General features: G+C 38.6%; 1 protein-coding gene across 10 annotated transcripts in view; it reads right to left on the reverse strand.

Moving 5' to 3' along the window:
* PIGG (phosphatidylinositol glycan anchor biosynthesis class G (EMM blood group)) overlaps nt 1-26,076 on the reverse strand; it is an 88,487-nt gene that overhangs the window by 35,348 nt on the left and 27,063 nt on the right. For 4 of the 10 annotated variants that reach the window (XR_010827434.1, XM_048051020.2, XM_048051021.2 and 1 more), the window contains exons 9-11: nt 20,523-20,980; nt 13,317-13,508; nt 7,959-8,268 (exon numbers count right to left, since the gene is read on the reverse strand). Coding sequence is in view for 8 of the 10 variants with exons in the window: in XM_048051020.2 (XP_047906977.1) it covers nt 7,959-8,268; nt 13,317-13,508; nt 20,523-20,980 (960 nt within the window). In the remaining 2 variants the exon portion in view is untranslated. Of the gene's footprint in view, nt 1-4,250; nt 4,362-7,958; nt 8,269-13,316; nt 13,509-20,522; nt 20,981-26,076 lie in introns of those variants that run through there. The other 6 variants (XM_048051026.2, XR_007159089.2, XM_048051031.2 and 3 more) reach the window with 6 other exon arrangements.

Here is a 26,076-nt window from a genome sequence, read left to right on the forward strand (position 1 = left end):
TGGCTGAAATACCAATTTGACACAGCACACTGTTACTATACTTCCACTGAGCCTTTCCCACAACTTTCTAGTAACTATTAAAAAACATAGAATGAGAGGAATTTAATTACTTGAACCAAATAATTTGAAGTGGAAAAAATAAGTAATTGGAGCAGGTTGCCCAGAAAGGTTCTGCAACCTCCATTCTTGGATGTTTCAAGACCTGATCAGACAAAGCCCTGAGCAACCTTGTCTGACCTCACAGCTGACTGTGCTCTGAGAATGGGATTCAACTACAGACCTCCTGAGGTCCTCTCCAATGTAATTCATCCTATAATGCTTGGAAACCCAAGCAAGACAAGCTATAAACCACTTTAAAATGTCTCCCAGTCCATCTTTCTACCAGAAGGCAAGGCCAATTAGATATAAAAGATTATGAAAAGATACAAGTCTGTGCTGTTCTCCTTCAGTGATAAAAAATAACTGGATTATAAACAAGTCTCAAAGGTTTTAAAGACTGTATTTCCTTTCCCTTCTACTGCAGATATACTGTTCTAAGGATAGAAATAAAATAAATAAACACAAGACCAATAATGAAATATATCAATTTTTTCTTCATTTATGAGCTTTCATCCAAGGCAACTAAAATATCTTAAGAAATATTTACAGCAACGTATTTTTTTTTGGAAGCTGCTACAGTTAAAGGAGACAACCAAGATTTATTTCTATTGTCACTGCATGTTGAAGAGCAAGGAGCAATGATGAAGATACAGGATGTTTCCATGAAGTAAGTGACAAGTTAAAAGATGTGGACAAGTCAGGGCTTAAAAATAAACAATCAGTCATTCAAGCTTGTTGACTAAATCATCAAACTTGCAATAATATCCAATATAAGTAACTAGGGGGCATACATTTTGTATATTTGTCAAAACTGGAGTATTACTAACTTTGCTTCTCTTCATCAACTTGCACAATACAAAAAATACAAAAAGTGTGGGGTCTGGAGAACAAGTCTTACGAGGAGCGGCTGAGGGAGCTGGGGTTGTTTAGCCTGGAGAAGAGGAGGCTCAGGGGAGACCTCATCGCTCTCTATAGGTACCTTAAAGGAGGCTGTAGCGAGGTAGGGGTTGGTCTATTCTCCCACGTGCCTGGTGACAGGACGAGGGGGAATGGGCTAAAGTTGCGCCAGAGGAGGTTTAGGTTGGATATTAGGAAGAACTTCTTTACTGAAAGGGTTGTTAGGCATTGGAATAGGCTGCCCAGGGAAGTGGTTGAGTCACCATCCCTGGAGGTGTTTAATAGACGTTTAGATGTTGGACTTAGTGATATGGTTTAGTGGAGGTCTTGTTAGTGCTAGGACAGAGGTTGGACTAGATGATCTTGGAGGTCTCTTCCAACCTAGACGATTCTGTGATTCTGTGATACAATAAATAAGGCAATGATCCTAACTACTGAAACAAGGTAGTTCACATAAATGACATATGATCATGAGCACGTAAGATAATTCAGGCTGGAAGGGAACTCAAAAGTCATCTAGTACTACCTCCTGCTGAAAGCAAGTTCAGATACAAAAGAAAAGACCTGGTTGCTCAGGACTTTATCCAGTCAGGATCTGGACACCTCCAAGGACAAAGACTGCAAAACTTACCTAAGCAATTTTTTCCCATGCTTAATACTCACAATCTTGGTAATGGGCCAGGAAAAAAAGTGTGTCATGTAAGCAAGTCCCATGTAAGTTGCGAGTTTAATAAATTAGCCTTTTATGTTCACATTGTCAGAGACCTGGAGGGGCCAGCTGGTCTGCAAAGGAATGTAAGCTGGGAAAACAAGCCAGGTGAGAGCAGCGAATTCACCAGCAAAGAGTCAGGTTGGCAAGAAGTAAGTCTGGGTCAGGACTGGATCTGGAAATAGTGAAAAGGGTCAGATGCAGTCCATTGATCAGCCAGCAAATCCATAGTGACAAGACAGATACAAGAACAAGCCAGAAAGCTCAAACAAGAGGTTCAGGTCCAGGTCAGGACTGAGATGGAACACAGACATATCTGCTTACACAGCTGTGACATAGCAGTGACAGGAGTCAATGGTAAAGCATCACATTAAAAGCAGCTCCCAAAGGAAAGAAGGGACAGGCCCTTGCTTCTAGCTTTTCTCACAACAGTTCCCCTTAGCACAGATGACTTTGAACTACACTAAACTGAACTCCTAGACAAGAGATGCACTCAGGGTCCTGATACAGTTAAGGTGCGGTATGAAAAAACAAGTGTAAGCTCAAGGATATGTTTTCAAATACTTTTTTTTCTATTGCTATTCAAGATCAAAATATTAGCTTTCACACTCAGAAATGTGATCTTTTTCACCCCCTTTCTTGAACTATACTGACTAATGAAAAAAAAGTCTGTTCCTCTGAACCTTGCTTATACTGTACACTTATGATTTTCATTGCAATTGCTCCATGAAGTCTTTAAAGACCCTATAATATTTTTCAAAAGAATTCTGCCTCATTCATTAAATATGCTATCCTGAACAAAGCTATTTTTACTCACTATCCTATTCAAAAGGCCATTACTTACATTCCATACTTGGTGAGACAGAGTTCCTGCTTTTCTCATTACGTATCATCTTGTCTACCAAGATTTAATAAAGACTCAGAAACATGGACAAGAAATCTCATTCTCCTTATAATCACACCAGGACATGTGCAAAAAGTAGTTCTCCAAATTTCTCTCCTATTTCCAGATGGAAGGGTTTTATATTTAGTTTGTATTTCCCTTTTCCTGCCTCATTTAGCTAGCACAGTTTAAATTTAGTATCCAATCTGATCAACACCAACAGCAACTTTCAGTGTTTTTCAACTCCTGTATTTCAACCATAAATGTACTAACATTTTTGTATGCTACATTAGATCTTTATGTCTGCCTGGAAATTAAAAATCTAGCACCACCCTGAACCCAGACAGTTTAATAGTGGTAGTTCTTGTAATCACAAAATTTGAGGAAAGAAAATGAGAGAAGACACTTAATTCTGTGTCAGCAGTGGACATCATACCTACATAACACAGTCCTGCTTCCTTCCCATCTCTTCCCCAGCATCCAAGCATAGATATTGATCAGTACAGAGGTGGCAAATGAATGATTTGCTTGTACCAAGGCAGGCTGATCACAGATCAATACTGAAGTTGAGAACATGAGAGACTTCTCTTGCAGGAACAGCCTGTTGTACTTCCTTAATGCTTATTTTCGAGAATTATTCTATGTCTGAAAAAATATTCTCTGTTTGAAACACAACCTTTTCCTAAGTCAGTCAAAATCTAAGACCTTAGTGTTGATGGTATGGCCAAGACAGGCAGTTGCTAAAACTGGAACACCTGCAGTTTGCTTAACATGAACAGAGTATCTTCGCTGGAAGTGTAGAAAGGAAGGGAAGTAACTGAAAGCTGTCACCAAACATAGTTCTTTCTTTTTCCCTAAAAAGTAAATGAAAAAGATTAAGTGCTTACAGAAAAAAAAAATCTGCTACTAAAACAGAAAGCTACATCAAGAAAAGCATATACACTTTCAGAGTTACGCCTTTCATCATTCAGGTAAGAAAGAGCTGGGAAGTGTACATAACAACCCATCCACAGCTTCTCTTGAGGTCTCTCATCCAAGGTACTCTTTAGAGATACCTCAACAGCTAAAGATGAGCTGTGAGTAAACAGGGAAACCTGCATGGAAATGAAGAGAGAGTCTTTGTAATGCATACCTGAAAGGGAGAATGTAACTTTAAGTGTTGTGGGGTAAGTGTTGCTGAGAGGCGTGTTAGACCCTTTTCAGATTAGGTGTACAAAACTGCATAGAAATCCATGCGTGTTTATCTGGTTGGGCCCTGATTCTGCAGTTTAGTGATAGCCAATTAATTAAATGCTGCTAACAGATGACAGACAGCTAATTATTTGTCACTAATATAACAACAAAAAACTTCAATCCTGATTTTAAGCTAAACTGACCAATTTTTCCTTGCAACAGGTAGTTTCTGCTCTGGACTCTGAACTCAAAGGAAAGGGAAGGAGAAATTTAAATATATCCAAGAAAAAATAGTTAATGAAGAAGTGGGTTTTCTCGGTTGTCAGGTTCTTCATTTTTCCTGATAGTGCAGATCACAATACTATGTAACAAGCATACTTCCCCTATCCAAACTGTTGGAAGAAGTTTATTCCATCCCTGGAGCTACAGCCCAAGATGAGAAAGCTTGTTCTCAACAAACTGGGAGCTACTTACCAATTGAAGAAAAAGCTTTGACTAGACTTTGAGGTATGTTTGTAGCCTCTGTAATTTTATGAGCTACCATCACTTCTGTTCTGCTTTTCTACGGTAATAGTTTGCACATCAAATAACTGCCTTCAACTGTGAAGGTGCAAAAAAAAAAAAAACACCTTTTAGCCTTGTATGATTCAGTTTGTTCCTTCCCGTAGCTGCAGAACGGTTTCTTCACCAGAGAATAAATGAACCAAGCTAACATCTGAAGAGGATTATTTTGGTCAAACACTTCATCTCCACCATATAAAGGTAATCTAATGTAAATGCAAGTACAGCACTTTTTAAAGATAACTGAAAACTTGCTCTGAAAGAGTGAGGGAGAACAATTCCACCTACCTTGAATTTTAAAACACTTTTTTCCTTAGCAGAACTGATTTCTCTATTTTCAAAATATCTCTAGGATTATAAAGGCCATAATCAAAACCGTTCTTTCTAAAAAGATCTCCCGTTCGATTCCAATTCACTTGTCATTTCATTATGTCTTGGACATACTGAAAAGGTAAGTACACACTTTGGTTTTCTGAGTAGACAACGAAAAAGTCTGCAAGACACTGCTGGCAAGATCTTCTGACATGGATGTATTTTTAAAGGGCTAAAGAGAACAGGAATTAATAAAAAAAATTGCTAAGCAGTTGCTAAGCTCAGAAGAATCTCTTCAGAGCTGGAGTTTACAGACAAGTGATTGGACACAAGGTAGCTCCTTATCTGTATTTGCTCTTTTCATATAGTGAACTTAATAATAAACCAGCCTGGGAAAGAAAACAGGGTGGGGGGTGAGGGCGGGAAGCTTTGTTCTGCCTCTACGAGAAGCTTTGAGAATTAACTATCACCTTTCGTTCTCCAGATCTTGAGTGACAAGGGATACACAAGAACAGTCAAGCAACAGGGATCACAACAAAGCAATAGAGAACTACACCCTTCTGAGCTCTGGATGCTGTGATTCAGCAGCATCACTTGTACACAGAGGCTCCTTCGTCAAAGCCAATTTTTAAAATATCCTTAAGTTTGCTGAAATCTGTATCACACCAGATGTTACTACTCCCAAAGAAAAAACATCGAGTAGAAATGTCAAAGTTGCCAAGAGGGTGGTAGGCTGTGGGGGGAAGCCCTGCAAGTTCAAGATATCCAACACTACAACATGCAGCTAATTAAAGTGGAAGTCACTTCTTCCAGTCTTCCAAAAACTAATAAGCTCTCCAACTGCAATGGTCGTAGAAAGTGAAAAGAAAAACAGACACTAGGGTAAGACGAAAAACCTTAAAACATATTTACATCTTCTCAATGACACCAGTATAAAATCAATAAAAAAAAAGCCATGTAATACCCTGTAACACCCTCACAAGCGAACTGAAACTGATGCAGTAGGGTTGAGATAAGTGGACAGAGAGGCAGACTGAAAACTGCCTCAGCTATCCAGCTCACAGGCTTCTCATCAGCACCACAAAATCCACCTGGAGGCCTCTCACTAGATATTGAACCCAAAGCTTCACAGCAGGGACAATGCTCTTGAGTATCTTTGTTAATGACTTGCATGACAGGACAGAGAGCACCCTCAGCAAGTCTGCAATAATGCAAAACAGGAAGAGCAGCTGGTACACCACAAGATGGGTGTGCTGTCATTCAGGGGGCCTCAACACGCTGCAGAAAGGGCCTGACAACAAACCCATGAAGTTCAGCAAATGCCAAATCCTGCACCTCGGAAGAAGTAAACCCAGGCACCAGGATGGGCTGGAGGCTGACCACTCGGAAAGCAGCTTGGCAGAGAAGGACATCCATAGGTTGTCCTGATGGACACCACGCTGTCTACCAGCCAGCCATTTGTGCTTCTGGCACAAAAGACCAACAGCACCTGGGGCTGTGCTGGGGAGAGCATCGCTAGCTGGTTAGGGATGATGCTCCATCCCCTCTTCAGCCATGATGAGATCACGCTTGGGGTCCTGAGTCTAGTTCTGGGCTCCCTAGTACAAGAAAGCCATGGATGTATTGGAGCAAGTCCACTGAGGGACCACAGACATGATGTTGTGAACAAAGCATCTGTCACACAACCATTATCTGAAAGAGCTGGGTCTGTTTACTTTTGCAAAGAGAAAGCTAAGCAAGGATCGTAAGTGTCTATAAATACCTGATGAGGGGGAGTAAAGAAGGTGTAGCCAGACTTTTCTCAGTACAGCCTGCTGAAAGGATGAGAGGCGATGGGCACAAACTGAAATGTAAGTTGTTCCATTTAAATATCAGAAAAAGCTTTTTTACTGGTTAAGGTGCTCATACGCTGGGAGACATTGCCCAGAGAGGTTGTAGAGCCTCCAACCTTGCAAGTATTTAAAATCAGACTGGACACTGCCCTGCACAACCTAATCTGGTTGACTAACAGAGGTTGGACTGAATGATAACTAGAGGTGCCTTCCAGCCTCAACTATTCCGTGACTTGGTGGTTCTGTGAAATTCTCAGCCAACTCCACCAAGAATTCATCATCACTGAAAATAGATGCTTTGTGAAAACATTCAGATAATTCTTTATTAGTCTCTTTTCTGCAAGCAACATTTTCTTGTCAGCCTACCCGCTATTACACTTCTGGCAGCCGATTTTGCTCAGTACCTTCGTATGCAGAAGGTTCTACCTTCGGCCTTTTTCCAACCCCACTAAGGGCTGCTCTCAAAAGGCAATAATCAGAGTTGGCTGTCTGAACTGTAACATTCAAGACATACAAAAGCTATTCAACCAAAAAATGTTACCTCCTCAGAGGAGGAGGCATAAGGAAAACTGGGTAGGAAGGGGTGAATCATGATGATCATATGCCCATCAGCAATTCTCTGTCCTGAGATGCACTCTCAGCAAAGTGAAGCCAATCCTCAAACAGTACTATCAGGATGAGAAACCATTTAAGATACCCTCAGCTTGACCACAATTTAGCATCCATGCCTCAAAATTAAAGCCCATGCAGGCTGTACCTTGAAATTTTGCAGAAAATCAAAAAGCCTCTCCTCATAATCCAGAACCTAACAACCTGATTCCCGACAAATGCTTTTTTGAGATAGTTTGCTACACTAAGTTTCCAGCACTATTAGAAGTGGAAAGAACCTCTCCAGCTTTGATGAAATGAAAAGATTTTGTTGAACTGCAACCTTATATGTAATGTGATGAACAATGTTACTGAAATTAGTAAGACTCCTCAGGAAAGATGGTATCATTCCTTAAAATAAGAATGTCAGTTAGTTTTGATTCTCATAAAGATATATTATTTTGTCATAGAGCTTCACTTCAGTCTTAAACTGTATATAGACCTATTGTTATGTTACCAAATGTTTTGGAAGCCTCAAGAATCAAGCACAAAAATGCATGTGCCTGTTACTGGTACTAAACAACTCAGCTGATGTTTTTCAATTTGCTATCACCATAGTGGTGGTTAGGTAGTCCACAAACAGACCAAACTTCCATAGTATAGGTCTCTGATACTCTTGACAGTTGTGGAAGTCTGCATGGAGGCTAGCAAGTTATCAGGGTATGTATCTTTCCTGATTCTGAGATAGAAATGTTAATAATATACTTAGAAACAAAATACGTCTCAGAACTCAGTGAACTCTCCCACTGCAAGGTTTAGTTGGCACTTCACTTACCATGAACAACATTTCATCGAAAAACTATTCCCCCTCCCAGCCCCACAGTAGGGAGAATATTTAGCTTACCTGAAAATAGAAGAAAGCTTGGCCAAACCAGTAGTGCATGATAGTAATCTGTGCTGCATCAAATTTCAAAGGTCTCCAGATGTATTTCGTCATCATTGTCTGAATCAGCAGACAAAACACCAACACTGGCAAATTGTGAGGTCTAAATAGAAGGGCTGCTAGTAGAACCAATCCACTGTACACTTCCCATAATCCTGTACTCTTCACGCTGGAGTCTGCAGAAATAACCTGCGACTTTAGTAAATCTTTAGTGCCAGTGAAGACTATGCCAAGAACAAAGACAAAAACAAAACGAGCTTCAGTAATCCCCCTAAAGAAGAAATAAAATAGAATATATACATGTATATGTGAATAAGCAAATAAAACAGAAAGATAAGCTACTACTATCTACTTCACAGGTCAAAAAAAAATCTTTTTCAAAAGAGGTGCAAAACCTCTCTTCAGTCCTGCCAAATAGGCCAAATTCTAAGGTTAGTACTGGACATTTTTATGAGAGGGCTTTCTCAGTTATGAAAACTCTAAAACTAGTTCACATTTAAATAACAACACCTCCAACGCATCTTTCAGAAAAACAGATTGAGCTAAAAAACTAAACAAACCTAAAATATAAAAATAAATGTCAATTAATACAACCAAAATAAATTCACATTATTACTATTCAAGGTCTAGATCCATAAATACATTCGTGTAATTATCCCGTTTATATAACATAACGAACTTCCCCCAAAATATTCTTTAGGGTAACATGGAATGTTTATGTCAAGAAATAAAATGATTTAAAAACAATTATTCTTTTAAGCTGTTCAGTGATTTTTCAGAACTCATTAACATAAACAGGTATTTCATTTTAGCCAATCAAAACAGACTAAAAAAACAAACAGCAATAGCATTTGAAGATCCTTATTTCAGTCTGCATTCATCAGATATTTTCTCACACAGTTGCACACGTATACTACAAACCAGCACATTTTTTCCTTGAAATCACATACATTTTTCAAATCCCAAAACAAAATGAATGCTCTAAAGTGTAATTAGTATCTACTGCTGTTCATTGCAACCATAAATTGATTTGCCTCTCCATTTCCTGTGGAAGTCAGCTTTTGGAGAAAGCACAGTATCTCATCCAAAAAGCTGACAAAGACAAGGGCCAGTAGGCTTTAAAATTGTATTCTAAAAGAATATATTATTTTTCCCACTATTCTAAAAGAGCAAAGCCCAAGGCACAAAGAAAAATAAGTGTATATATATCCATAAAATTTTTAATATATATATCTTAATCTTGGAAAAGACAAAAAAATACACATTATCCACACATCTTATCCACAATTTATAATACATTATCTCCTCAGGGAATTTTAGTCCCTTTATACATGAATGGTGAATGAACATGTTCTCCTACAAAGGTAAGACAATTCATTCAGAAGTGATGATTCTTGAGTCTCTTAGACTTAAAAAAAAAAAAAAAAATACATGGAGAATTACACCATAGCACTAAAAACAGTAAGAGTATAGTTACACTTGGTGTAACTGGTATAACTATTTGGCCACAGAAATCATTGCTAGGTAAAATTTCCAAAACTAAATTTCTCCTTTAAAGTTTATATAACCTTTCAACCTTTAGAAGGTCAATTTTCTTCTTTAACAATTACCAACAAGAGAACTTGAATTCAATCTTTCTTTTCCGTATCGGTGAAAGAGAACCAAAAAGCAAGAGAGAAAATAATAGTATTTTGTTCCCTGAAGTAGCAAGCCTTTTAAATTCTTTTGTAAAGCACAGAGACTTGTTTCTTCATGGAACAAAACAGTAAAGATCACAGAGTTCCTGTGTTTCTGGCTCATGCGGAAATTAAGTGCCCTATTTCAATATCTCTAATAATTCTGATGTAATTATTACCAGTAAGTATTCAAATACATTCATGCAATGTTGGAGAGAGACTATCAGGAAGTACAGCGATAGGACAAGGGGTAACAGTTGCAGATTTAGATTAGACATAAGGAAGAAATTCTTTATTGTGAGGGTGGTGAGGCACTGGCACAGGCTGCCCAGAGAAGCTGTGGATGCCCCATCCCTGGAGGTGTTCAAGGCCAGGCTGGATGGGGCTTTGGGCAACCTGGTCTGGTGGGAGGTGTCCTGCCCATGGCAAGGGGGGGTCGAATTAGATGGTCTGTAAGGTCCCTTCCAACCCAAACTACTCTATGGTTCTGTGAACGTAGAAGTAAAATTTTAGGAAACAGCTTTGGATATTTGTCACTATTCAAACAGTTAAGTGAAAACTGAGATTAATGGGTTCATGGAAATTCAAACTAAAAAAGAACAGTTTCTCAGCAAAAGCACTTACTTTGTTTGTGTCAGCATGGTGTATCCTCATCTTGTTCACAGCACAAACTATCATTACATAAAAGAGCTCAGAAAAATTGAAGGCCAAATTACTTCCTTGCATTTTTTATTTTAGAGGTTATTTTAGTGAGAGCCACAGAGGAAAGGACACTCTTCAATTTTCTCTTCTCATCCACCTCCCAACAGCTGTCACATTCAGAGATAACACTTGTTTTCAGTAAAGGGGAGAGGGAGAGTTTCAGAGCAGAGATTCTCTGTCTTAAATAAACAAGCATTGCTCATGCGGTAGCTACGTACAGCCTTTTTTTTGTCTGAGACAAAGGTACCTATACTTTGCACCTGGATCTAGCTCCACTTTATATCATGAATATGCTAAAGATACCTCCAGACACATATAAAGGACAGTTCTGGTTTCATTCATGATGGCATTTTAAGTAGACTTTTACCATTTGTCACCTCAGCCGTCTAATCACGGTGAGCTAGAACCACTATACTGACACATCAGCTAACATCTGAAATCTGCTAACTTGTCTACCATCCTTTTTGGCATGCTGTACTGAGATCCTTGCTGAAGACACTGTGTCTGAACAGTTAGTCGTTTTGGACAAACCCTGCCTGCTCTATTAGGCCTTTTACTTTTGGTTTAAGAAGCCCCTATGTTAGCATGAGTTGCTGCTGTAAGGGACCGGGATCCCTGTTACAGCCTGTGCTGTGTGCTGTTGGGTGTTACCACAGTGATAACACTCCAGCCTGTCAGGAGATGACACGGGTTTTGTTATTTTATGCAAGATAAACAGCACCACAGCATGGGAGGAGATGGGACCTGCATGGTGTACATGTGAAAATTCTGCTGCTCCATGAAAGAAGTGTTCCCAACACCTGAAGAGACCTCAGGCTTGCTTACCTACATTCCACTTTTTAGTCTACCTTATTAAAGCGGTGACTTAATTACACCATTTGTTGTTGGATCTTTCTTGTTGAAGAACAGGAAAAGTCCAACACTGCAATTCTTACGACAAGCACAGAACACATGCCATCAACAGAGGTAGGACCCTGATTTTTCTAGCCCTGTGAGCTTTTATTCAACAGTTTATGCAGTGGGTCTAAAGGGTATAACTCACTGGGTAGGGAACATCAAGTGTTAATAAAAACACACAAGAAGGATTTTTCAGGCTGCTTAAAAGTGCACAAAACGCACCAGCTAGTATACAAAAATGCGAAAATGTGAAGTGTCTTTAGTAGTACCAGGGTTGCACGGTGAATGCCACAATACTTGGCCAATTTTTCAAGTAAGATCATGTGGCACTTAGCGTCTTGGAATATCCAGTTCTACTTCTTAAGCCATACATGACAAGTGTCTGGAGTCTTGTAGGGTATCTGTACTCACATAAGCACAAAGATATTTCAATTAAAAAAAAAAATAATAATAATAAATTGCTCCCAGATAAACAGCCACTTAATTTCAAGCTGAGCTTTAAGTATAAGACCACTATACTTGACAATAAAGCTTGTTTTATAAAGCTTTGTTTCAAGAATTTTGATAGTAACTTCCAAATAACCATATAATCAGAGATATATAAACGTCTGACATAATTTAAGCAAATCATCATATTCACCATTTATTTAAGGTGAAATAATAGAAAAAACCTTTATCTTTCTTCTTGTAATTAAAATCAATACGCTGACTACAGAATGAATAAGTTCTCAGTAAAGGCTTTTGTCTTAAATACTCCACTTATTTCTCTAATTGCATTTCATTTGTAGCTCAATTGCTACACTTAATGTTCTGTCCCACGCTGTAGGTGTTTTTTTTTTTCTTTTATTGCAAGGATATTATTCTTCTCCAAAGACTTTACTCAAACACAAACAAAACCAGAGGTTGCACCCAGAAATCAGACATGCTTCCAGAAACACTTTCAAACACAGAGCCAAATCTTGCAGACCAAGAAAAGACTACCATTACTTTTGCATCCAGCAAAAGCAACACACAATTTTATTACTGGTATAGAACTAGAATTATCTTCAATATTTGGAAAGATGGGACATATGTAAATACATCCAGATATATACACATGTAAATATAGTTTATACAAATATCTTGTTAGGAAATCTGATCTTCTGTATGTCCTAAGATCTTTTCCTGCAAGTCTTTTTCACATGTTGTGAAACTCTGGTCCCCAGTTAAGAAGCTCCAAAAGAAACCACCTATCCAATTTAAAATGAACGTGAGAGAAAGTTTAATTCCACCCATAAGACAAGTGTTCTATGACTTCTCTTCTGTTATTCCTTGAATTGAATGCTCTCCTCTTTGAATGCTCTACCTAATTCTGGAAGTTTCCCACAGCTTTGACATATCAGACAACTTGAGGCTTGCAGAGCCAGGTACAATGCAATGATAAAAAGCATCATGAGAAAACTAAAGCCACTTAGCTATGTTCCAAAAGTAGTCACTGCTAAAAATGCTAATAGATTCCTCACAGCTACAGCAACTACTTCTGTAAGAAATCTACCATCCACATGAAAATCCTTAGTATACATTGTGCAGCACAGCCCAGGTCTTATGAAGGATTTTGTTACATCTTGAAAAGCTACACATTACAGAACACTCAACTGCAAAAGGAAGATACAGAAAACCAACTCTCCCAATTACTGTATAAGTATTTTTCAAAGCTATGAAATAGCTAAATGAGTTTGGCATATTCTCTGCTAAATGTGGCAAATCCACCTAAAACAAGAGACGGTGTGTTTGGAGTTTCTTTATAGTATAAATACTGACAATGAGTATTGGATTTTCTTCAGATTAGTCCTTATCTGACAGATTTCTAATTTGACAGTTGCATGACACTTCATGAGGTTCAAAATTATGCACATTCCACAAAAACTGAGTGCTTACCATCTAAAAAATAGTTTTATTTATAAGAATCTGATTCCAGCCTAGACATAACATTCTTTTTCACCCTGATATTGAACGTGTTAACACCTTTCTAGAAATAGATTTACATATCTGTTGATTAACTTACTTTGAAATATCTTTGCTGTCATGTTGCCATGGAAATACAACATTTCCAATGGCTGCCCGGTAACTGTAGACTCCCAGGAGACCAAGTGCCATAGCAATTTTTGAAACCAGGGAACATCTTCTTTGAACCAGAAAGAAGATCATAACTAGGGAAACTGCAGCCAAGAAGGAGAGTTCAGACTTATGTTCAGAACTGGAGAAAAAACAAACAAACAAACAAAAACAAACAGACAAAAAAACTTCAAACTACTGCAATTACTGATAAACACATTTGACAAAGCCTTAGCTAAAGCACTGTATTTCCAAATTAATCACTGCACTGACACCTGTTATAAACTTTCCAAGAGGTATGGCAAAATATTTTAGTAGTTTCAAAAAAATGTTGTTATTAATGAGGTTTTATATTCAAGTATGCATGCTTAAAGTGTAATTATTGTGTTCTGCCATATGATAGCTATTCTCTTAATTATATAAAAACTGAGCTGCTTATTGCATAAAGGAAAAGGGTCCAAGGCTTTTAAACTAGGATTTTGTTACACATTTTGAAAAAGCAAATTTTGCTTATACCATATGATTTCATTTTCTAGGAGAAGGCATAGAATATTTTTGCATTATGAACATTTTGAATTCAAACTACTTTCCCGTTATAAATAACCGCACATGTATTTAATTTGTTTAATTTTCGACATGCAAAATACTGCCTAGCCAGAATGACCAGAAATATATAGCTTAAAACATACACACAGATAAATACATTAGCACAATATGATTTTTATACATCACCTTGTAGTGAATCAATACATTCAAGTGATAGAAACTGAGAATTTGCATCATGGCCAAGAGTACAGATACTGTGTGCCCCCCCTCATCCTAAGTATATAACAGTCATTACAGAACCAAGAGCATTTCATTAAGCATGTTGCCAAAAGCTGTATATTTAAATCTACAGTGATATCACTTAGTACTGCAAAATTTAAGGGGGTCAGGTAAAGATCTGCACTTAATCCCTACTAAAGTTAGCTACGCAATTTCAGAAAGCCCCTTATAATCCAAAAGTCGCTAAAATTTGCCTACTGCAAATATTCCCAGCATCCAAATGACCCAGAAACACTAATTTTGTTAATTTACCTTCTGCTAAGAACATCATTTAGAGCATTAGAACTAAGTGCTCCACCTCTGTCTTCCACACTTCAAAATGCCATGATAAAAGATTATCGACTTCAGCAGACCAATACTGAGCCTGTGCTATTATCTGCATTAACTCTGATCACATTTATGAAATTCCAGTTTTATCTTTGATTTACTCAAAATTACAGTACTTCAAACGGGTTTACTTTCCTATGTGCTGGTACTTGCTTCATGGGATTTTGACCAATAGTTTTATCAGCTGTTGCATGAAAAAGTCACAGAGGAAAGAATAAGGGGCAGAAAAGTTGCCCTGTTAGTCCTCCGTGCAGGACTCAGTCAAACATTTCATACGACTTAGAAGGACTCTCAGGAGACGTACTGCTCTCTGGAGGGTAGTAGAGAAAAGGGAGAAATAGAACACTATAGAACATATAATGTGCTCTTAATGTTTCTCCTTGGTAATATCCTTCTCCTACAGGAAGAGATGGCAGAAAGAATGAATGGACTGCTGCAGCAACCTGTGAACATAGCGAATGCATAATTTCTTATGATCTATACATAAAGAACTAATTTAGTAGCCAGTGCATCTTTCAAATGAACACTTGTGTTAGATTTTAAAAGCTTTCAGGATATATTCTCCTTAGCTATTCATTGTATGAGAGTGAGATAAATCAAATCGGATATAAACAACAGCACATCACCATCAACTTAGTCTTCATCCCTTTATCAATGCAATTCTGTTAAGAGACTCTTGTAAGTAAAATTAACATAGTAACAAAAAAAAAAAAAAGAAAGAAAAAAGAGAAAAAAGCACTCTTGCCTGAAAGAAATAATAACCGGTGCTATATCAAGCGAGACATTCAATAACACCTGCAATTTCCTACAGTGAACACTTGAAATCATACTCTATCCCTCCAAAAAATAAAGAAAAATCCTCATAGAAGGCCCAATGTAAAGCAAGGGTATGTTCAAAGACACGCGCACACCAGTCACAAATGGCATATTCTTGACTGCTAGCATAGGGGTTTATATCCAGCCTTTGTCTACATTTTCTGATGATCTTCTGTTACTTCAGTTTAGGACTTTTTTGAACCAAGTAAATTTGTTGCAAAAAAATAACAACAAAAAAAAATTACTCCAGTGTTTCAAAGAGTTTGCTGAAGAAACAAATAAAAAGGATTTATAGCAAGCGAAGTCACGTCAGCATAAACCACCTACAGATTCCAAGTTTTCCAACCACAGTACTTACAGTAAGGCAGCTAAGTATATATTACATTAGCATGCAGTTTGAAACAGGACTGTAGTTGTTCAACAGAGAGTTCAGCCATTTAGCAAAATCCTAAATGACTTTGATAATCCCACCCAGAAAAACAGGCAGGAACATACTGCTGTTATCTTAGATGAAACGTAGTGGTGTTTGCCTAAGCCACAAAATGAACACTGAAGTACCAAGAGTTCCATGAGAAACAACCTGAGAACCTGGGGGGGGGAACGGAAAGGAAAGGGAAAGAAAGAAAAACTTTGTCTTTTATGCTCTTAATGTAACAGCTGGTGGTCTACACTTTCATATTTCTGGTATCAGAATGAGGATTGAAGACATTTCCTTCCACTGGTCTGACCTCACCTCACTTCTGCAAATACTAGTGGAGTGAAAGGAGTTATACATGTGCACAGAATCACATTTTAGGTGGATAAAGCCTTTTTATTTTTTTTTCTTTCATACTACTAGCATACAACAGAATACACAGGATTCACATTGCATGCTAGTTTTTAGGGGGTGGCACTTGGCGGGGGAGTTAAGCACATTACTGAAAGAAAACATAATCCTTTTCCCATGCTGTTGTGCTTCTGGAAACTTCTCTGCAAGGGGGTGCTCCAGCTAACACCTTCACCCCTTCTACAGTGAGGCATGCAGCATCTGACATCTTCTAAGTATGAGCTCTTACCAGGATTAAACACCTGAACAAAACTATCTGAATACCAAGTAATTAAAAAGTAAACCTTACTTCTGGCAAGGGAATTGTTAGGGATTGAATGTTCTCTTCTGCTTCATCTACTGTCTTTTTTTCTATTGTGCATTTTCTCACTGAAGCATGTCTTTTCTTTGCAGCAGTTTTTGCAGAGTCTCTCTGCAAACAACATAGAACAATTCCCTAATTTCAGCACTGTTGAATGAATCCCTAATAAAATAACAAATAAATAATAATGATAATATTTCAACATGCTATAAGTAAACTGAATTTCTGTGTTTTGCTTCTGACATTTTCCTGTGTACAAACCTGTTCAATAATCCCTTTGTCTCACATGAACACTCAGCCACTTAAGCACTGTCCAGGTATGCAAAGTATTGGTCCGAGAATGACTACAGGTATGTAAAGAGTAAATAAAAGGAAGACTGTTCATCAGCTTATCTTAAAAACACAAAATAATAGAATCCTGGCTAGAAAAAGCCTGAGCAGCTTTAACTCAAACTAACAAGATACACATGATCTGAGTAAGGTTCTAATTTCTTATTACTAGAAAATGTGCTATTAAGACATACCTATGCAAATTAAACACATACTAAAAATAGAATGACAATCAACCTTACAGGCTCGCAGTGCATTTTGGGAAGAGGAATAAGTGCTTTATGCAACTCAGCTTATCACCAACTTTTAATTTATGCTATAAGGAAAACACATCATCTGGATCCTGATCAAAACATTAGGGAAACAGACACCTCTACCACGCTGTTCTCTTGTGAAGGAGAAGCAACGAAGAATTTAAAAACTCCAAACAAAAAAAAATGTAAGTATGCTCACCAAATAGGAGTTTGGACCCCCACAAACCAGAGGACGTACAAAGATTTAGTTGATTCATTGACTAATCTTTCCAAAGCTCATCCTATGAACCACTTCAGACCCAAGAAAGGATTTACCCCACCTACATCCTATCACTCAAGTCCAAAAACTGTGCACTTTAAATGCTGCTATTAATGTAAACTTTTAACCATATAAAGCAACTGAAGTACATGTCACCATGGTGACATATCCTGTATTTTCCTGTTAGGCTAAAAGCTGCTCCTGTGATTTAAGTCAGGATGTAGCTTCACAGCATCCTGAGCCAACCTATGCCAGGGTTCTGCTGTTTTTTGAGCTTTCTGAACGCTGCAGAAGCAGCTTTCTGAAAAGAAAAAGGCAGAGCTGTGGCAGCCCCAATTACACATCATCTCAGGCTGCCATGGTATTGCACTCTGGACTGTTCCAAAACTTTTTTATTAAAGCCCAAAAAAGTATATTTTTGAAAAATCATTAATTCTTTCCCATCCAAATTTGACAGGCAAGTGGGTCTTTTTAAACAATTCTTGACAATGACAGAAAGAAAAAAGAAAAAGTGTTTATGTCTGCATCAATTCATAAGATGCACATACTTATTTTGCTTCAATGTGAATTTCAACAGCAGCAATGCTGGCTTGCACAGTCGTCCATTCTTGCAATCCTGTTACTAAGCCAGCCCATGTACTGTGCCAGAACATGTGCCTGTTAATCTGTATGGTAAATCAGAGCGGGACGTGATCTATCTGAAAGACAAGAGCTTCCTACACCAAATTTGGTTATTTTTCCAGCCACATCAGTTCACCACACTGACAAAGTAACAGCTGTGCTGGTAAAATAAAGGGCCTGTGATGGGAACAGCATGGCAGTAGGTACCTTGAGTGCTAAGGAAAGGGCTCTTTAATATACCACTCCTGCCAAAAAAAGCAATCATAGCCTAAGGCTATAGTTGCAGGACCTTTGCTCTAAGATCCAAGCAAATATACCCAATTTGAATCTATAACTAGGAGGGAAACACAGAGAACAGTTTACCAGTGACATTCTGAAGTTTCAGCTTTGGTATCTAGCTGCCAGTACTTCAGCTTTTCTGATGGGGGAGGCAAACAGCTTTAATAACAGGATCGTTCTGGCTTTATGAAAGGGAAGTAATACTTAATCAACCTGATCGAATTCTGTGAGGAGATGACTAGCTCGGTGGAAGAGTGGAGCACAGGCAGTGGTGTTTATCTCAGCTTTAACGAGGCTTTTAAGTCTCCTGCAACACACAGGCAAACTGATGCAGTAGGGTTGAGATAAGTGGACAGAGAGGTGGACTGAAAACCGGCTCAGCTGCCCAGCTCACAGGCTTCTTCTGATCAGTACCACAAAGTCATTCATGACCTGCATGACAGGACAGACCAGCAAGTCTGCACGCAATGCAAAACAGGAAGAGCAGCTGGGATACCACAAGATGGGTGTGCTGTCATTCAGGGGGGCCTCAACACACTGCAGAAATGGCCTGACAACAAACCCGTGAAGTTCAACAAAGGGAAATGCCAAATCCTGCACCTCAGATGGAAGAGCTGCACGGAGCAGGATGGGCTGGGGGCTGACCAGGCATACAGCATATTTTCAGAGATGACTCTGAGCATCGTGGTGGACACCAAGTTGTGCCCTTGCAACGAAGACTGTATTCAGCATTTGGTGCTGAATCAGGAAAAATGTTACCAGCAGGTCAAGCAAGGCATTTCTTCCTCTCTGTTCAGTCCTGCGTCCAGTTCTGGGCTCCCCAGTACAAAGAAAGACGTGCAGTAAAGGACAATGAAAATGATGATGGGGTTGGAGAATCTGTCATACACGGAGAAGCTGAAAGCACTGGGACTGTTGAGCATCAAGAGAAGGCTCAGCATAGATCTCACCAAACACAAGGGGGGTTTAAGGGTGTTAAAAGATGAATCCAGGCACGTCTTAGTGGTGCCCAGCAAAAGCACAAGAGACAATGGATCAATATATTCAAGGGAGACAAACGCAGTTTTTCAGCTCCAAGAATATCAAATCCTTCTTCCATAGTGCTGTGGTATGAGTACAGTCCAAGAAAAGGGCTGCCAGTCTGAAGAAGATGTCTGGCCCAGGAAGTTATTGGGCAAATAAATCTTTGGAAGATGTTGAGAATTCATCTTTTAAAAAATCATCCCAGTCACAACAAATCACAGCTAATCCTGTATTTACAATAGGACTGGTCACACACTGGCTTAGCTCTTTATGGAGTTCTCTGTGGCGTGGATTTAGGACTGGGAATATGACATTCCATCCTCAATCCCTCACCTCATCACACAAGGGAAGCATGGTGAAAGCTCTGGTATAGGGCAACTACTGTAATGCAGTAAACTTCCTCATAAGTCATGTCACTCAGCACTCATGCCTGTCACAGCAATTAGCATTTTATCTGTGAGGCTGCCAATATGTAACTAGTCTCATATTAGTTCATTTACTCATGTTGCTATTAATGAATGATGAATGACATGTCATCAACATGTTGTAAGATATTGGCAAGAAGGATCTTTATCTTACACAGCAAAGCCTCCCCATCTGCTGTCTGTAAAACAGTGACTAGTCAGTTGCAAGGTTTTGCTTCTCCATCCACCAGCTGACATTCAGAAGAAAACAATTCAAATATTAAGTACTTTTTATCACTGAATAATGGCTCTAGTTCTTCACAATACTAAAAGGCAGTAAGAGTAACAGCCTTTCTCAGAGTACTTCAAGTTGTAAGAAATTCCCTTTTTCTGTTTATCATACTACATTTGAAAAATTCCTTCAGTTTTCCACCCACACATGAAATGATTGTGACAGACAAGGAAGAACTTTATGTGCAGCACCTTCTCCAGCAACTTCATAAAGTCTGAAATTGAGCAGAACCTTCTGCTTTAAAATTAATGGTTTAATTCTATTAAGTGATTTTTATTTTCCCAAACCAGCCACTGTTGACTTACACAAGGAAAATATTTACTTTTTGCCACTGATAAACCTATCGTGTATAATTGACATTAATTAGATAAGTCATGGTGCAGGGCTAAGATTATAATCTATTGATAGTACACAAGGAATTACACTCACATGAAGCAGCTCTGAAAAATTCCTTATGTTGTTTCACTGTTTATGCCATTTGCATGCTTACAGCGCTTTCTGTATAGAGATTGTATAGAAATGTATACATATTTCACCAAGCAAAACATACATTAATTTATAAATAAGACAGAAAGTATGATAATAAATCAGATACCCACCTTGTCAACCAGTGCCCAAAGTCTGGCCGATGAGCCCATTGGACTCCCGTCCGATTCAAGGATCGAAGCAGTCGACAGCAAATAAGAATGATCCATGGACTCGCTAAGCTTAACCACTTATCTGATCCTTTAATGAATTCAGCTGAAGATGCAACCTTGTCCAGTTTTGAATTACCTGATGCTGGTACATCTATATTCTTGCAATCAGAGGCTTCCCTGATACCATCAAAATTTTGTTTCAAACTGGTACCATGCTGAGGGTCACATTCTTTCAGAAGAAAATGGTTTCTACAGAGTTCCTGACACAGTGCCAAACAGAGGGTATTGATAAGAAAATACCAGGTTTGATGTTCCTCTTCTATAAAACTGCTTGCCCCCAAACTCAAAACATGGCCAATTGTCCCAGCCAGCATCAGCACATCTACTTCTGACCAGCTGGAACTGGACACAACTGGATTCTGCAAACAAGAACACATAACAGTGGTGAAAGCTGTATAAAAACTTCACTTGTTTAAGCATTCAAAGCATGCTTACAGCAATTTCCTCTCAGGAAACAAAATAAACAGCAGGACAAGTTATTTCCACCTTGACAAATCCTGCGAATTTCTGAAAGGTTCATTTTATTGTAGCCTATTTAGTTAGCACTGCAGTATAATCATACTGTTTAGAATGACATTCTGTTTAAGGTAAGAAACTTCATGCATAATCTCAACTGAACAGATTCAAATTCCCTACCAGCCTGTGACAAAAGGTCTGAATCAAGCTCTCTCCTTGCTGCATATTTGTAGAAGTAAAAACAGAAGTCCTTCAGAAATCAAACTTGCAATACAAATAATAGGTACTTTTCTAATTGGTTAAATCTGTACTGTCCTTAACTCGGTACAGTGACAACCTTCATTACTCAAATTGACAGAAGTTACTTGCAGACATTCTGATGTACCTCTTGTCCTTGCTTGGCTTGAAATGCGTCTGTCATCATAAAATCCGTTATAAATCTTATCCACCTATTATTTACTTCACATGCTGAGTCTATCTAAAGCCACAAAATTTGTTGTCTGATGCCTCCATTAGTTCGATTTCTTGCTCACAGCAGCTACTCGAAGTGCTCCATCGTCATGACACGGCTAAAAAGAGAGTGTAAGGGTATGGGGAAGGTGGGACCATCTGGTTCATTCAAGTTATCAGGTCAAGGAGCTTTTCACCTCATGGGGAAGGGGAAGTAACAGGGAAAGCCATAAACACACAGAGACAGGCCCCTGATAAGTAAGCACTAAAGGAGACAGTAAAGAGGACCAAAACTCCTCAGCCGTTAATTGATGGGCCATTAAGAAACCACAGGCATACATCTGAGGAGCATGAGCTTGGACTTTGTAACAGATAAGGGGAAATGACAGCATCCGTATTACTGGTGTGAGGGGGTCTGTGGAGCTATGCAGACTTATTAAGGAACGCTTCAGGGAAGTGACAGAGCTGGGGGAGAGGGGATGCAGAGGAACAGGCTGGCAGGATGGGGAAGGTGAGAGGAGGAAAGATAAAGGGGGCCAGCCGCACACCAGCAGGCGCCATCCACCACACTGATCCAACTGACAGCCCTGCACCTCACTGTTGTGGCCTACCCTCGCTTGTCAAAGCCCCTCTTCCCGGTCTTTCTGCGCAACTTCACTCTCTGTCCCACATCTGGGCACTGCAAGGTCTCACGGCAAGCAAGGCCTTCAGCCACAAAGCTCGAGGGCCTCATGTCAGGAGCAAGAGGGTCTGGAGATTATACGGCTGCATGAGAGGGAGGTCAAAGGGACAGCGACTGAAGGGACCTCTGTGTGTGTATCTTTCCCTCTGCTGAATTTAATCCGCTGTGTTGCGAGTGTCTACATTTAATTTGCCAGAAAATTCCAAGTCCAACTAAATGTGAGTAGGAAGAAAACCATGGGAAGATTGAAAGTCTGAGCTGGGAAAGTCCTCACCTTCCTCAACTGTTTAAATAGTTTATATTAGACGAATACGGAAACTCACTTATCTGGGAGCAGGTAACAAAAAAGTGGATATAAACATACTGATAACCCTGAACATCCAGATGCAATTCCGAAGTCTCACTTACTCTTAAGACTGACTGACAGCAGCACATGTATTTGTGTTCAATATTCAAGTACATGCAACAGGGAGAGGACAATAGCTACACCTGACCCAAGAAGCTTGTTAACACTACTGTGATTTTGCTTTGAGGAAAACAACTTTTGCAGAATTGAGACTGAATAAGATGTATGAGACTGAATGCAGAAGGTATAATTAAAGTTATCACCTATTCATATCACCTTCATTTATTGTGCTGTTAAAGAAATACACTAAAGTCACTGCACTTAAGAAACAAAACTAAACAAACGAACAGCAAAAAAGCTACAATCACTATAATAAAGAAAAAAAAGCCACTACAAATTTATCACAGGAATGGTAATTATCTCAAAAACAGCACAAGCTCACAATCTAAATTGATTAACATTTGAAATTTCTTTGGTGCCCTACAGATTACTCCTTTTTGTTTAGTCCTCTGCTTTGCCAATCACGAACCATAAACCACATTTTGGAACAAAAAGACCAGGTAGAATTGTAGTCAGTGCAGAGACTAAAGACCATGAAATTCACAAAGACTAATACATGAAGAATACATCACTGAACTGTGGAAAGCTTAAACTCCAACACTGACCTTAAAGGTTTTGGCTGACACTAAATGGTGACAGAGCGCATAAGCATCATCTGCTTGCAGAGACAAAGGAATGTGAGATTCTCAACAAATGAGAATACAATACAATTTCTTGTATGTCTTCAAATGTCTTCAGTACAATTCGTCTCCTTTATGAGACATAAAATCTACATAAGGATTGCTCTCTTGTATCAGTTGGTTGTCAGCACTGACAGGAAAATAAGTTCATTGGGCTGAACAGTAGGTTCATTAACTGAAAAAATGATTATCAATGGGGAACATGCAACAACCTCATAAAAATGGTGGCATTAGTGTGAAATATCCCCATGTTAGAAGTTCATATTTCATGCCTGCTTGTCTGACTAACAATTCCGGTGAAGATAACAAAATTTACTCCTCCGTTCACTTCAAAGGGTTAAGTCCAATGGCATTTATTGATAAGCCACATTTCAGACCAGAGTTATTCACTCGAGCAAATCTATGCAAGATGAAAAATTATGCAGCAAATTATAATCTCCTGGGCCTTCATGGTCTAAGAAATACTGAAAATAGCTTCATCAAGGTTTTCTAAATTTACTGGTAATCCCTCATATGAGCTGTGTCATATTAGGAATGTTATCATCACAGTTTTTTATGCAGCCTGACCTTAGATTACTTGGATTGTTCTTAGTTTTCAGACCTGTTTTATAGGCACAAAACTGTTGCTCCTACTCTATCCACTGCTCTGACTTCCTAGCTGCTGAGCACCTCCAGTACTCAAGAACCCAGTAGGCACTCCAGATACTAAAAAACCTGTAGGACTTGCACAACTATCTTGACACACAAATTTAGCACAGTATCTTTGATTTATGAGATTTGTATATGCCAGACTTTAAATTTAAACCTCTAATTTGCCATGCCTGGGTAGCTTTAATATTTGGTACACAAGCAGTAGTAATTAAATAATACAGAAACAGATCTGTTTGCCAGATCTCTGACATCTTTTACTTGCTTGCACAGTTGTGAATAAACAAACAATAGAATCTATGTACCCCTGCCCATGAAAATTACATTTTCTTCACTTTGAGATAAAACATCCTGCACCTTATCTTCCAAGTCCAATTCCAGTTATGGCCCTTCCGTCCAGCTGAAAGTGAAGCTCTTTTTCACAAAAATTAATCATCCATATTTAATGCCTAGGGAATTATACAATCAACCTGGTCTAGTGGGAGGTGTCCCTTCCAATGGCTGGCAGTTTGGAATTAGATGGTCTTTCAGGTCTTTTCCAACCCAAACCATTCTTTGATTCTATGATTTTATGTGGAACATTTTGTTTTTCATGCCCAACTATCACCTAAAATTTAAATACTTCTCATTCGGTTCACTTCTGATACTTAAGCTCCCTACATCAAATCTTGATTTCCAATAATGCTAACTTCCTTACAATAAAATATTACAAATCAATTTTGCTCCTCGCACATTTTCACAGCAGTTTGGGATCATTTTCGAGAGCTACCCAGTCACCTGGGTCTAATCACCTTTATTTCTTCCCACCAAATCAAAAAAAGTAAATATTTTTAGGTTCAATTGAATAAAATATTTTTACCATTCAGGTCAGTAAGGTATACTGCACCAAAGAGGAAAAAATATTTTAAAATGAATAGAGTATTTCAAAATAAAAAGGGGGCCTTTTGTTTAAATAATAAAAAAAAAACCACTACAATTGTGCACAATGAAGCTTCTCAAAAACTGCATTTGAAAATATTTAGCTTACAGATTCTATTATCAAAAAAACTACTGATTCTGATTTCTATCAGAAATAGGAAAAAAACTGCAACTAGTAGTAGTAGTGAATACTGTACTTAAGAACTGGCATGCAATTAGAATGAAGCTATGAACAAGAAGTTAACATTTTTGAATATCTTCTGGAAATCATAAAGGGCTGCAGAACTATTTAAAACCTGAAGTGCCATTAAAAGAAGGGACTGGTGCTGCTAGAAACATAGTAATCAGAACCTATAAATAACAGTCAGGAAGCAGATGCTAACACTGCCTGCACTGGTCTTCAGAAAATTCATGAACTTGGTAATCAGCTTCTATATACAGTCACAGTAGGAAAAAAAAAAAAAAAAAAGGCATTACAAATGAGAAGCACTTGAAAGAAATCTTTAGATGTGAACGGAAACAATTTAAAGAAAAAAAAAACTGAAGTCATTAAAAGGAGAGCTTATCTTAATTACTTTTAAAATACCTGCATTTTATCATATAGCATAAGCTTAGAGAATTTAGCTTTTAGATTTTTTAACTGGCAAGATTCAGAATTCTTCTCCTGACATCAGAAAAGCAGGATTTCAGAGCTCTTTCAGATGTGGAGCACATATGCGGACTATGGAGAAGCACAGGTCACGGGCACTTGGATTCAGACTTTAGTGTAATAGCACTCCTAATTTTAACAGCAGGCACTTTAAGATCAACAGAGTATATACAATCAGTTTCTCCCCCGAAGTCTAAGTGTTCTGCTGGAAAAGGGGATAGAATCGATAGAATCCGGGACACAACTGTGTGCATATTTTACTGCTTGTGCTTCAGTTACCAGTAAATAATCTTTCACACCCACAATGCAGGCAACACCAAACTGTTCTCTGCTCCCTTTCACATTTTCCAGGCTCTATCTTCATATAAGCAGCTACCGGCAAGAAGCCACAATATCCTTCTGCAACAGCCCTGAGACTGGTGAAAATGTAAATCCAATCCAGGTCACTGCTTTTACATGTCAGGAATGGAGGCACTAACTGAACGTGCAACATATTTCAGGCTTGCTCTGGAACTTGAACAGGAACAGCAAAGCTTATTTGACTACAAGATGAGATATGGATCCAC

The sequence above is a fragment of the Anser cygnoides genome, chromosome Z, assembly GCF_040182565.1.
Source record: "Anser cygnoides isolate HZ-2024a breed goose chromosome Z, Taihu_goose_T2T_genome, whole genome shotgun sequence".
NCBI lineage: Eukaryota > Metazoa > Chordata > Aves > Anseriformes > Anatidae > Anser > Anser cygnoides.